The following is a 15,261-nucleotide window of genomic DNA, read 5'->3' on the forward strand; positions in this document are numbered from 1 at the left end:
GATTAGTTTTAATAAAGTGCTAAAGATGATTATTATTTATTTTTGGATTAAAATATGTTTAAAAATGGTTTTTAAACCCAAAAACACCCTAAAATGATTTTCCAACCACATCTAGGGATTTAGGATGGAAAAACAACGTGTAATTTGCATTTTAAAAAATAAAAGCAAATGATATGTTGTCCACTCTTTAAAAAAATTAATATAGATCCAATTATATGGGCCCGGTCTTACAAGCTTGCACACGTAGGCTCTTTATGTATTGGGTCAATTGTGACAATTGTGACGTCATGGCTTTTTATTTTAAATTTTCTTTCTTTCTCTTTTGGATTTAGATTTAAATGCACCATAAAAAAAAACTATATTTAAATTATTATTAAATTTTATCATGTTTCTAAAATAATATTATTGGTTTTTATGGGAATGTTAATATTTTTTTTCTAATTATTATGTGCCTGACATGAAACAAAAAAAGTTACGAATATTAAATTACCATAAAATTTATATTTTTTAAGATTTTAAATATATTTCTTTTATGAATTTATCACATTTATTATGTTTTTTTTATTCAATTATATACAAAGTACCAAGACTTTGTTGTAATCTTTTTAATTTACTTTTGATATATTTTTAATTAGAATAAGTTCTTGCATTTTAGAAAATGTCTTTATTTTTTGTTTGTTATTAATTTTACGAGTGTCTATTTTAATATAGTCTTACTAAATAAAAGATATTTTTAAAGAACACAAAGTTATAAAATTAAGTTGAATCCATGATTCAGGTTACTGATTTGAAAAATTAACAAAAATTATTAAATTTAGTATAATCAATAATTTGAACCGCAAGTTTTACAAGTTAGCCTGAGTTAATTTTTTTAAAATTATTTTTTTTAATTTTATTTTTTAATGTTAGGTTTATTGAGAATTAAATTTTATATTTTTTTTTATTTTTTATAGGTTTATTGTGGTCTCAAACAAATATTATAGTATTATAAGTATCTATTTTTTTATTATGTAATTAAATAAAAATAGTTTCACATAAAAAAACAAAAGGTTTTTAAACCTACTATTATAGATCATGGCCTCTAGGTTGTATGTTTGATTGATTAAGCTAGGTTTATCTATGATTATTTTAATATATTATTGTCTCAATTATAAAAAAAACAAAAAATTCATAATAATTTTTTTAAACAAAAATATAATTTTGCTGGTTGGTTGAATTAATTTTAGATATACAAAGTTGATTGAGTTACGTTAGAATAATTTTTATATAATTTAATCCAAGACTCGTCAAGTAAAAAAGGTTTTAAAGTTGATTTTTTTAGTCAAATTTCACCATACAAACAAAAAATTCACTGTAACCTGTAGGAGGAAAATAGCATTCAACAGAAAAAGTTGAAATTTATTTTTTTAAAACAATGAGAAAATATCTCTATATAAATTAATGTTCTTACTCTCGAACAATCACCTAAATCAATGCTTGTATTTAAAAATAAAACAAAATTATTGAATAAAAAAATAAAAATTAAGAATCCACCAATCATAAATTATAGTAGGCACGAGTCAAGAAAACAAGGAGTATTTGTTATGAGTTAGAATCAATCAGGTTTTATTTTTAAACCCATTTTTTCTTTTCAATTTATTTTTAAAATTTTGACCTTTACATTCTTTAGTTTATCTTGCCATATTTATTTGTCCAAGTGTTGCACCATCTAGGAAGAAATTATTCTTACTTTCTTTTTTCTTATCATCTCTCTGTCCAGATTGATAAAATAATTACTGGTAATTGTTCTAGGGTTAGCTTATATATTAATTGATATTTTTTTTTCAAGTTATTCTAAGCATATAACTCCCAAATCAATCTATCATATTTACAAAAAAATATTATTTTTTTCTAATATTGATTAAAAAAATTAAAAAATGAAGCATATCTTTCAAATCATTCTACCGAACTCTTAAAATTACCATAAAAATATCCTACCAACTCATTTATGCGATATGTTCTGAACAATCCCTCGTCTATACTTGTTCTTTTAGAATTTAGACAGACCTCTGTTATGACACGTAAAGACTCCAAAGAGTTGGGTGCCCGAAGGTCAAGGATGCTCTCCTGTCCAAATCCCAAACAAGAAAATCAGCTAATTCTGGGCATGCGCTGACGCCCGCACTACCTGCACTGCCATCCCATCCATGTCTGTTTTGATGTGGTCATCAATGGCGTGTCTTATCTGCTACACCAAGGCCAAGCCATTCATGTCATCCTTTCATTCAATATGGACTATATTTTTCACTCTCACTTAGGAGGCATTGCCTCACATGAGTCATATTAATATTATATTTAAGGGTTGCCTGATTATGGAGTTCCTATACGAGGCCAAGTGCTTTTCCTCCCAGTACAATGATTAGCCCTTCGAGTCATAATATTTTTCTTTTTTCAAAAACAATATTCAGCAGAAGTGGTAATAGGATATTCAATAAGGTCTCATTGACAGGAAGATAGCAAGCATAACATTTCAGGTCATTACTTCCAAGTCAGACGATCATTTGCAAGAGAAACCAGCAGGGCAGTTGGCTCTTCTGTGGTTTCAAACAATTCTTCTGGTTGTATTCTGTTCAACTATTTTCTGATATACTTTCCCGCCGTAAAATGATTCAGAAATAAAATTTTTGAAAAATGTTGAAACAAAGTCATGCTGGAGAGATCTGAAAGCTTCCTACTCAATTTGTACAGTTACGTTATGAATTCTGTGCGTTCTCTCACAGTAGTCCCATATCCTATGAAGAATTTCAGTAGAGCTGGCGCCAGGCTCAGCAATTACATGGCAAGAGAACACCGGTTTCCCTACTGTTAGGGACCATACATGCACGTTATGAACATCTTGAACTCCTTTAATACACTTTAGACCACTCTCCAGCCTGCTAACACTGATTTCGCGTGGTGTGCTCTCCATTAGTATACAGAAGATATCTCTAAGCATCGGCAAAGTAGTAAACAGCACAAAAGTAGAGAAGAGTAGAGTGCAGATAAGATCAACCACCAACCAATCTGGTTTGGCCCATATAACTGCTCCAGCAATCATCACACCAACAGACTGAATTAGATCAGCCATGACGTGGAGGTATGCCCCTTGGATATTTATGTTCAAAATCTTTGTATTTACTGGAGAACTTGATGCCAGCTTAGTCTCCCCCCCTTCATCTGCTGCACATAAATCCTCTCTCTCGTGGTTGTGGGTATGATCATGATTGTGATCATGGCATGCATGATGAGAGTGATCATGGCCCAGCCACACGACCATTATAAAATTAATAATAAATCCAAATAATGCAATTGCAAACATGAGTCCTCCATTCACCCCTGCATTTTTGTGAAGAATTCTGTCAATTGCTTCGTAAATTAAAAATCCAGATATCAGCCATATGAGCTGAACAGATAGCAGGGCACCCAGAACTTCAAGGCGACCATATCCAAAAGACTGGTGTGATGTTGCCTCCCAACCTTTAGCCCACACTGTGAAAAGGGAAACAGAGAATCCAGCAACATCAGTTAGCAAATGTGCAGCATCAGTGATAACTGCAAGACTATTGGCTTTCACACCACCAATGACCTCCACTGCCATAACTATTAAATAGAAAATTATGAGTCCAGAAAGTTTCATTGCTGACTTTGATCGCTCTTCTGATTCCACAGTAAAACTTTCTTGTTTGTTGAAGGTACAAACAGGACTGTAAGTTAGCTGGGGTTCAATAGGAAGGACGGATCTTTCCTTGGATGCAATAGCCATTTCAATATTATTACGGTCCTCCGATCTCAAAATGGAGACTTCCTCGTGTTCCATCTGCTTGGATAAGATGTTATCTTCAATGAGAAAAACAAAGAGAGAAAGAATAGATAAAGCAAATGTTAACGAAATCATCTAAAAAATGTGAAAGTCTAAATGGATCCACAAACAGGCAAGCAGCAGAAATTTCTCCAAATCACAAAAGCAAAAACAGAACCTAAAATTTTGGAAAAACCACGGAGAAACCTGCAACTACAATCACATTACACATAACAGGCAATCTTAAACCATAGTATACTGATTCTCCCAACTGAATTTCATTTGCAGATAAAATATTGCCGAATCAAACAGACAAGTCATCTTAGGTGACATACATGAGCTTGTCCTATAGAAGTCTTATTCTGAGCACATGGCATGGCAAAGGCGTGCATGTTTTCAGCATCTTTTCTTGTAGAATTTCAATCTCAACAACATGATTCCAATTTCATCCATTCAAGAAATGTTCTGTCTGTTAATTAAAAAACACTCTCTGCCAAACAGCAATGCTTTGCCTTATGGACAGAAACTAGTTCAGCAAGCATGTAAAAACACACCAAGAAGTTCAGAAACATTGTTCCCACAAACCAAGATCAACACAAAAAAGGAACTGAAAAGTCAAGAACAACAACAAAATCAAAATTTGTCCAACCACAATATATTTAAAGAAACTCAAACAAAGAAGTAAGGCAACTGATCTGCACAATGAAACTAACATGTTTGATCAAGCATTGTTTTTGGGGTAAAAAAAACTATAAAACCATTTATAAAATCTAAAAGACGTCGCAAAATTAGAAAAAGCATGGAGAACACAGGAGGGAAAGGGTGGTTATACCTATGACACGCTTTAGGGCTTCAATCTCAAGAATTGAGGAATTGGGTTGATCATAAACGTGAAAAAGATCAAAACTTGATTGGAAATTGGTTAATTGGTAGCATAAGCTAAGCAACCAAAAACTCAGATATGAAAAAAAGAAGGCGGTTTTGAGTAGAAAAGTTCAAATAGAGTTTTGAAGAAGAGCACTGAGGAAGTAAGTTATTTGATGATGTGAACAATAGTAAGAGCATACTCTCTCTAAAACTAGATTGGGAGTTGAGCTTGAAATTTTTCAAAGCTCGAGCTACTTGTAAAATGTGATGATATTTGCATTTTACAACCCTATTTTATTAAGGCATGTAAACACAAGAATGTTGAAAAATGACACTATTATCTTGAAAAAAAAGAATGAAGTGATATAAATTTGCTATCATTATCACTTCAAAAAAATTTAATGGGAGATTCAAATTGTGTGAGAACATAACTGAAGAAACGTTTTATAAGAGATTGAGCTTTAGTTTTGTGTCACATAAAAAAATCCATGTGAATCATGTGTAATCATCAACGATAATAAATAAAAAAATCCATGTGAATCGTGTGTAATCATCAACGATAATAAGAAATAATAAGCACTAGAAATGGAAAGGCATTGATAACGACCCCAAATATCACAATGAATTATTTCAAAAGGTTTTATAGAGGAAATGAAACTAGAAATGAAAAGAAAGCGATTTTGCTTACCCAAAGGACATATAGGACAAACATGATTGGATTGAATAGAAAAAATTAAAATTTGCTAGGCAATGAACTTAAACAATGAAGTGAGATATGGTCTAAGCGTTTTTGTCAAAGATCGGTTGATGAGATAGTGAGATTGCAAGCTAGTCAATGTAATGGTGGGGTAGGCTATACTATAGATTTCTCCGTCATTATTGCCACCAAATAATATAGTCTGTCATGTTGTTTACCCAAACCAATCATCCTCCTCATAGCTAGATCCTGCAAAATACACCAATAAGGAAAAAAATTTACTGAGTAATTCAAACATTTTGTCAAACAATTGACTAACATCAAGTCAACTTTAAAAGTGGGTACACATAACACATCATGCAAATAATAGGTGGAATTCAGAGGCAGTAATCCCCTTGTAAAAACATTAGTTATTTCCTCGTTAGGCAGTAATACAAGAGATAGTGAGAAATTGTTATCTCGTTGAAAAAATGATTGAGATAATGAAAAAATATGATATGTTACCCCGTTATCAATAATCCAATTATGATAAGCAATTTTAGGCAACCCTGGTTTGGTTATGACATGTGCTTGAGAACTGGATTCAACACCGTTGTCATTAAGAAAGGATAAAAGCTACTTTAATTGGGTCTCTGAAATTTCGACAACTGACTTGCCGTTTTCTATAGCAAAACTCTCAGACATATGGTTTTCTGTAGATTTGTTGTTGTTGTTGAAGTATCTGGCTAAATTATATTTTGCCTTAAGGTGCCCTACTGGATACCTATAGAGCTCATAACAGGTTTGGACCCAATGACCAAGTTCTCCACAGTGGGAACAATGAGGTCGTCCTCGTCTGGGTCCAAATTAGCGTATTTCCTGTTCAAATCTATGTCCTCCACTAAAATTGTCTGTTAATCTATGTTGTGATCTAAAAGAATGGTAGGAACGCTCACCTTTGTCATTAGGCTTGATGTTGTTGCTTTAAACTATCATGGCAGCACTGCTAACAGAATCATTAATGGTGTGTGCTAATCTTAGAAGACATTGCTTTTCTGTTTGAGAGACAAATGTATAAGCTTGCTGAACCGAAGAAAGGGGATTCATCAGGAGAACTTGTCCACGAATAACACTGTAAGATTCATTCAAACCCATCATAAATTATATTAATCTCTGTTGATCTTGCTGCGTCTCATGTAGTGAATCGTTGTAGAAAGCTAGTTCATCCCACATTCCCTTTAATTTTATGTAATATACCAAAATATAGAGTTATTCCTACCTAAAATAAGCAATATCTCATTGAATTTCAAATATATAGGGTGCATTGTTGTGAGAAAATCAATTATAAAGGTCTTCCCAAACTTTATAAGTTGTAGAGTAGCATATCACACTATCTAAAATCTTCGGATTGAAAGTGTTAATGATCTATGAATGGACCATATAATTACATCGAGACCAAGCCGTATATCCTTTAGGATTAGTTTTTTCTGAAAGAGCTTTAATTGAGCCATTAACGAAACTTAGCTTGCTTTTAGAATTCAAAGCCAGGGTCATGACCCTTTTTCAAGTAAAATAGTTGTCTCCATTCAAGGGTTTGAGAATCAAAACCAAACCTAGATGATCTAAATGGTGAGTGAAATAGGGATTTGAGAGATTCCCTTTTGAAAAATTTGTATAAGCTTCTAAGTTTGATGATATTTCATTGTTGGTCATGGTGGCTGAAGAAGAGAGATGCTAGATAAGAGATTTAATTGTAGTGACGAATCAGGATGCTAAGCCAGCTTTGATACCATAAAAAAAATAAAGAGAAGAAAAAATTCCAAATTTCTTAAGAATCCCCCATTAACTTCCATTTGTAATACCCTACCCCAGGGGAAGTCGAATCCCCGCTGCCTCCTTGAAAGAGAGATGTCCTGAACCACTAGACGATGGGGGCACATTTGCTTGATCGTCAGCATATTATACTCATAATATGAACAATTTCTTAAAATTGTCAATAGAATGAATTTCATTCAATTTTTCTATATTATTATATTCTAATAATATAGATAATATAGAAAAAATATATAGAATATATTTACTTTACATAGATTTGATGTATAATCTATTTCTATAGATATGGATTATCCGCATGCTGGCTCATTTCGAAATTGAATCAAATAGGCCCTTTTAACTTAGTGGTAGAGTAACGCTATGATAAGGCGTAAGTCATCAGTTCAAATCCGATAAGGGGCTTTGTCCTTTTTTCATAAAACTCCCGCGGGAGTTTTTCTATTTGAAGGGAGATTCATTGTTAAAATTTGCAATAAATAAGGTAAGAAACTCTATATTTCTAATAAATAGAATAAATAGAATTCTTCTAAATTCTAAATTAAATTAGAAGGTTAACATTATAATGATTTATACTCGAATTTAGAGTATACTAATATAGTAATTATAGTTATAAAATTGAACATTTGTTTATTATATTAAAATGAATAATGATACGTTGGCTCTTAAATCGTCAAACTTTCCTATTTTATAGGAGTCCAATCAAATCAATTGTAAAGATTAGATTAGAAATCAACAAAAGAAAAAGTAAGTGGACCTAACCCATTGAATCATGACTATATCCACTATATAACTATATCCACTATTATGATAGCCAAATTCGATATAGATAAAATTGGAACAATAGATCCGCTTTTTTTTTTTCACTTTCATATTTCTTTGGACTCTAAAAAAAAATCTGTCAATATTTCTAATTTAATCTTTTTTTTTCCTAGTTATCTAATTATTCTATAGGAATAAATTACTATTTCCTTCCTCCATTCCACAAAAAAGTTTATTCAAAGTCACGACATAAAATATCTTTCTTTGATTTCAGAATACAATTTACACACACACACACATTCATACATACATACATACATACATATAAGATTAATAGGTGTGATAAAAAGACTTTCCTTTTATTTCAAATTTCTTATTATTTATTTAATATTGTATGGAATTTAATAATAGAAAAATTCTTTCAAGGAACAAGTTATCCCCTCTTTCGTAACCATTTGATCCTCAGATCTCATTCTATCAAACAAATATTATTCTTGGATCTTGTTTGTTATATTTATAAAAAGAAATATTTTTATGTACTCTTCTAATTTCTATGTGCATTAAACTACTACCATATCATATACTTTTCTTATTTTATACTTTATTCTTTCATTTTAGTATTCTTTCATTTTTATGTCGTCTTTCTTATATTTCTTTTTTCTTCAGATGAAGATAAAACCCCAGAATACGCCTTTTCACAGGTCAAAGCGTGAAAGACACTTCAAACCTTTTGTTCCATTTTCTTTATTTTATATCTGTTATTTGTAAGAAAAGAAAAGGGGGGGAACAAGCACACTTGGAGAGCACAATACACCAGAGCGTTGTATGTTGCGTTCGGGAAGGATGAATCGCTCCTGAAAAGGAATCTATTGATTCTCTCCTAATTGGTTGGACCGTAGGTGCAATGATTTACTTCACGGGCGAGGTCTCTGGTTCAAGTCCAGGATGGCCCAGCTGCGCCAAAGAAAAGAAAAGAATAGAAGAAGCATCTGACTCCTTCATACATGCTCCACTTGGCTCGAGGGGGGGGGATATAGCTCGATAGAGCTTCGTTCTTGCAATTGGGATGTTGTGATTACGTGGTTGGATGTCTAAGTGTCCAAGCGGTAATGATAATACTTTACCATTGAGTTAGCAACCCAAATACAAATAATTAAGTTATGTAGATAGAATAGGAATCAAAAATCAAAATAAATCAAAGAAAATAAATAAAAAGATTGAATCGTATGACACAATCAAAACATTAAACTAACAAGAAATGAACATGAAATGAAATAGAAAAAATTTTAATTGATTCCGATAAAAAAAATAGATAAAGTTAAATTTAAATAAAGTATAGATAAAGTTTAATAAAGCCAATATTTATAGATTATCTCTTGTCTCTTATGATATCTATTCTTATATTTTTTAAATTATTTATAGATTATATCTTGACTGTTATGCTATCTATTCTTATATTTAAAATTGAAAATAATTTAAAAAAAAAATAATTTAAAAAATGGAAATATCCATTTTTATATATTTTCCTAATATAACAATACAGTTAATACATTTCCTTTTTTTTCCAATAAAAAAAAAACTTTTGTATGACAGGAAATCCAATAAGCCTGTCATTTCATTTGAATGAAGAAAAAAGAATAAATATAAATAAATCTATAGATAAGATCTAATTACCCAGATCAAATTATATTTATTTGATATATTGTTGTTAATATGAATGTAAATTTGTTAATAAAAAATACACAATGAAGAAAAAAAATTAATTCAAATCAACCCTATATTTTATTGAATCATATAAATATTTTTTGATTTCCAATACGAATATTAGCAAACCAATAAGATAAGAGGAAGAAATAAGTAGTTCTATTTGAATCTTCATCTTCAAGTGACTCAATATGACCGGGAAATATTGAATTTGTAGAAGTGATTGTTATTAATACTAAATTATGTACTTATACAGGGAGGCTGCAATTGATTCCTACAAGTTAAGAATCAGTTGCTTTATTGCAGCTCCAGTAGTGACATATTAGGCATTACAATAGAAAGTGAATAAATATATATCTTCTATTTTATACAACTATGTTATTCTATACATGCAAGATTTGATTTCTTAACAACACAATCATCTAATGAGCTAGGTACGAGGATCCTTTTTTTTTTGTTCATAATGTGATTGTCAAGCTATTGCTAATGTTGTTTACCAACTAATTTCGATTACATTTCCTAATTTCCATCCTTCTATAAGCTAGCTGCTTGTCCTATTAACTAGCTTCTAAAGATTCACCGTCCTAAGGTTCTTTCTCCAAAACATTTTATACAAGATGGTGATCCAAGAAACATAAACATAAATGATCAACTGATGAGTATAAATAGCAACATCTAAGAATGCTAAGTAAATGATAGTGAAGGCATTAAGGATTTGATATAGGACAATAAGTAATAAGGCTTAAAGCATGAAAAAAAAGAAGATTTTAGAGAATAAGCTGAGAAGTGAAAGCAAATAAAGAGAATAATGGGGATAAAAGATATGCAAAGTCTACAAATTTTTCATTATAATGGGGATTAGAGATATGCAAAGTCTACAAATTTTTCATTAATCATCAAAATTGCTTCACATTTAGAAAAATAAAGTATAAATACAAAAACCATAACTAAAACAAGCGATTGGGCTTATGGCCCACTAAATAAAATACTCAACAATAATTAAATAAAACTCAACAAGTAAAGCCAATTAATAAACCTCAACTAAAAATTCATATAAATTAAACCAAAAAACATAAGTTAAAGCTCATTCTTTTAATTATTTGGGTTATCCTCCATCGTCTATGATCAAATGCGTGCATAAATAATATTTCATGTTTGGTGTCCCCACCAATTCTCTTGGGGTTGGAAGAACTTGACTCCATCAAGTATTGGTCAAAACGATTCTGATAATGCTCTCAAACATAAAGGTTAATCTATTATGATATCTTTCTGATAATCCGAGTATAATCTGAATATGATTGTCGAGCCCATATACCAAGATTTACTAAAGTTTACCATCCCTAGTAAAAACAACTTGTGCATTCAAAGTAGCATTAATATGTTGCTTTTGTGCCAAAGATATGAATGATAAAGTAGGGGTATCAAAAGAAGCATCAGGGAGAGGTTGTATTTTATAAATACTAAGGTCTTTCATATTAAAAGTAGAGCCGATATCAAACTTTAATGGCAATCTAATCACATAATTATTTAATTTAATCATTTACAACACTTTGAATGATTTAACATTACTTATTTGTAATTTATGATCGGTTTTTAAAGGATACCATTCAGGTCTAATCTGTATCATGAAATAATCTCCAACATTAAATGCATCATGATACTTAAATAAATCAGCTCAAAATTTGTATTGTTCATTGATTGCTTGAATTTGTTTCATGATTTCAATATGAAAATTATAAACTTTACTTGCTAACAACCCAGCTGACTTAGACATCCTATCGTGAGGAGATATGGATAGGTGTTCTATAAGCTTCTCAGGTTTGTAACTATAAACACTAAATCACTACGGGTGTGGAATGAAACAAACATTATTTGAAACATGTGTAGATATGGTATAGACACAATTAAGTAAACTAGGATTATCTTCATCTTTCTCATCACGTGCATGAGGTAAAGGGTCAAGAAACTCAACATATTGCTCTAAACTTATGATGTGCTAGACACCAAGCATGTGGGGTGAGGAATCAGGTAATTTAGAAGAATTAATATCATGAGACTCTATAGGCGATTCCATTGAAGAGTTCCCCAAAACTTCCTCTACTATTAAAGCAGACATATCAGACTTTTTCTTAACCTCATTCTCAAGCTCACATGGACTCATTATGTTAGGTCCCTCTTTTTGCATATCCTCGTCATCTAGGTCACTAAAATCCTCAAGATTATGCTCATACACTTCAACACTACAATATTATTCTTTATTTATATCTTTATATTTTTAGATAACTAAGGGTTTAGAGGTATAATCTAAAGAGATATGACCAAAACCTAAACAATTAGTACACTGAACCTTTGAACTCACCTTAGACACTTTATTAACAACTTGTTTTCCCTTATCTTTCTTATAAAGTTGGGCGCTACAAGGATTAGGTCTATGGGGTGGAGCATCTGACAAAGAATCACTTCTTTTGAATTGGGACCTAGTAGGGATATTATAAAAGCCCTGACGATTCATCCACTGATTCTTCATGATCAACTTGTAGTCTTGAACTAAAGTAAAAGCTTGGTTAAGGGTAGATACACCTTGAAATACAACTTATCTTCTAAGATTATCATTTAAACTTTTACAAAATCTACGCAAAGTCTTATGGCACATCTAATCATATAATCATTAAACTGCATTATATACTCATTGATAGACTTATTTTCTTATCTTAGATTGTTCCATTAGTCTAAGAGTTTCTTCTTATAAGATTGGGGTAAGTACTTCTCTTGAAGTTTTAATCCAATCCGTTATAGGAGGTTTACCTCTCATCTCTAAAAAATCCTCAATACCTCTTCAATAAAGTTTGGCTTCATCAATTAACATCATCTTAGCAAATCTAACTTTTCTATTATCAGACAAGTTATGCCACTTAAAAAATCTATCCATATCATGAATCCACATATCAAATATCATAAGGTCATGACCACCATCAAAAGTTAGGGCTTCTATTTTATTATACCTTAAGACTTGCTCATCAAAGTCATCATGTTTAGAGTAACCTAAATGATAGTTATATTGGTGATGTTTAGAGTGAACTTGTCCATAATGGTTATTCTTGTAATATTTATTGGTCTTTGAGTATCTCGTTTAAAAACTTGGAGCTTAATTCTTTTAAACATGTTGATTACTTAAGTTTGCAGTTCTCTTTAAATGATTATAAGAGTATCACTAAAGGTTGAGCCTACGATGAGTGTAAACTTAAGCTTAAACACTAGATTATCATGACACAAATGCATGCAACACTAACTTATAAATAGAATTGAGATCATAAATGGTTCTTATAAGTAAAATCACAATATAAAAATAAAGTTAATCCCTTTTTTTATATGAAGATTAATCAAGAACAGATTATACTAGAAAAATTATAAGCACACAATGCTAGACCTTTTAAGTATAAATGATTAATCAAATAATGGTTACAACTTTTACTAGCTTCAGCAAACTCAACAACTAGTTGCTAAATATCAATAAAAAAAGAGGTTGATAAGCAAGAGTTAACTGATAAAATGCAAGATGAGATTTTTTTTCTAGGCATAAAAGTAATATTAATGATAACTCTAAATGACAATTACATTACCAAAAAAGGTAAAAATTCAACAAATTAAAAGATGAAGAGATTCACTAACTAGATCAAGGGGTGAAAGCTTTTTGTTGCTGAAGTGGTAGACTGGATGACTGGTCTGCTGACGTGGCTTTACTGGTTGACGTGGCTCTAAGTTGCGTATGACGTGGCGCTGGTATGGCATCAATGGGCTGGTTTGGCTGGTAACATGGCATAGGTTAATTAATTTTCCTTGAAAGCTTTCTAAAGTCTTCTTGTCTTCTGTGATTTCTCGGTTGCTATTGCTAGCTGCGAGGCATGGCTGCTAATATGTTGATACAGTTATTTAGGCTTCACAAGGGCTGAAGGACCAATTGTGGTGGCTGCGACTGGAGGGTGATTTTTAGTGGTGGCTGCGGCATATAGTTTGTAACACCGATTTGGGTTGCTGGAGACAACGATCTGTTGTGGTGGCACTGCGAGATTGAGGAGACAGCAACTTGGTGTGGCTCTATAAGCTTCTTGTAGCATGAAGTGGTGGTTGGATGCCTATCTGTTGATGGCGGGGAGAGGATGAAATTGGTTGATGCACCGTCATCAACGAAGATCTACTACTACAGTTATGGGTGACCTGTTGTGGCTGTGGGTTATTGACAACAATAAATTGACGTGTACCTATGGATTGATGTGGTGGTGTTAGTTGTAATCAGCATTGAAAGTAAAATGATCGGTGTTTTCCAGATTACAGAGTTTTGATGATGATCAATGAACAATATTTTTTTAGAATAGTAGGATTTTTTTTTCTTTTTTAATCAAAACAGTAGGTTTAGGTTTTTTTTAACAATAAACAGTAAATGTTTTTCTTTAAGATCAAACTAGATCTAGGGTTTAGTATAAACATGTAGATCATTTAATTGTAAGAACAATTAAAAGTCATGCTCTGATACCAAATTTGTTATGAGACAATAAATAATAAGACTTAAAGCAAGAAAAGAAATAAGCTTTAAAAGAAGAAGCTAAAAAGTGAAAGCAAAAAAAGAGAAGAATGAGGATTGAAGATATACAAAGTCTGTAAATTTTTAATTAATCATCAAAACTGCTTAACATTTAGAAAAGTAGGGTATAAATATAAAAAACCTAACTAGAACAAGTGATTGGACTTATGTCCTACTAAATAAAATACTCAATAATAATTAAATCAAACCCAATAAATAAAGTTAAATTAATAAAACTTAACTAAAAATTCATATAAATTAAACTCAAAAATATAAATTAAAGTTCAATCTTTTAATTATTTAGACTACCCTCCATCTTCTGTAATGAAACTTGTGCACAAATAATACTTCATGTTTGGTGTCCCAGCAGGATTGAAAACACAAAAGTGTCAAATAACTACCAGGAATTATAACCCGAAGAGGGAATAGAGAATATGAATAAAAACACTGCTTAGAGATTATTGATTGACATTTGAGTAGATTTGATTTGATAGCCATGAAAGGCCAGTTAGAATGGAAATCAAGTATCAACAGAAGCAGCTGCACACCGTGACGAGTCATGAAATCCTAAAGCATCATGCTTTACAAAAAGGAAGAGGATTAACTTAGAAGCCAACAGACTTATTAGTAAGACAACAGTAACTCTGTTCAACATTATGACACAATTCCAAGATGGTTTATAAACACATAGCGAGTTGCAAGACGAAAAAAAAAGGAAAGGAAAAGTCTTCAGATTTCATAAATAGCCTGAACAGAGTGAATCATTGATGTGGAAATCTAGAGGACAGGTCCTTGGAGTTGACGTGTAATGGAAAGCTCTAAAAAATCAGCTTCTAAGGCACATATGAGCACCCTAACATAAGAGGGTCATAAACTATAATCAGGAAGAAGTTACAGGATCCATAACGTGTGCACGGGGAGCATTTCTCAAGGAAAAATTCATTGGTTGATAGTCGTTTTCCAGACTTCATTTTCATTTGCTTAGTTAACCTTTTTTTTTTTTGTGGTGATTTCTGATACTCTTGG

General features: G+C 31.5%; 1 protein-coding gene across 3 annotated transcripts in view; it reads right to left on the reverse strand.

Moving 5' to 3' along the window:
• Window positions 1–2,579: 2,579 nt before the first annotated feature.
• Window positions 2,580–15,261, reverse strand: part of LOC105131122 (metal tolerance protein B-like) — a 20,677-nt gene continuing 7,995 nt past the window's right edge. Inside the window, exons 2-3 of one of the 3 annotated variants that reach the window (XM_011033933.1) lie at window positions 4,650–4,723; window positions 2,580–3,855 (exon numbers count right to left, since the gene is read on the reverse strand). In XM_011033933.1, coding sequence (XP_011032235.1) covers window positions 2,711–3,835 — 1,125 coding nt within the window. In that variant the 5' untranslated portion in view covers window positions 3,836–3,855; window positions 4,650–4,723 and the 3' untranslated portion in view covers window positions 2,580–2,710. Of the gene's footprint in view, window positions 3,856–3,913; window positions 4,101–4,649; window positions 4,724–15,261 lie in introns of those variants that run through there. The other 2 variants (XM_011033932.1, XM_011033931.1) reach the window with 2 other exon arrangements.

The sequence above is a fragment of the Populus euphratica genome, unplaced genomic scaffold (genome assembly GCF_000495115.2).
Source record: "Populus euphratica unplaced genomic scaffold, PopEup_1.0 scaffold76.1, whole genome shotgun sequence".
Classification (NCBI taxonomy): domain Eukaryota; kingdom Viridiplantae; phylum Streptophyta; class Magnoliopsida; order Malpighiales; family Salicaceae; genus Populus; species Populus euphratica.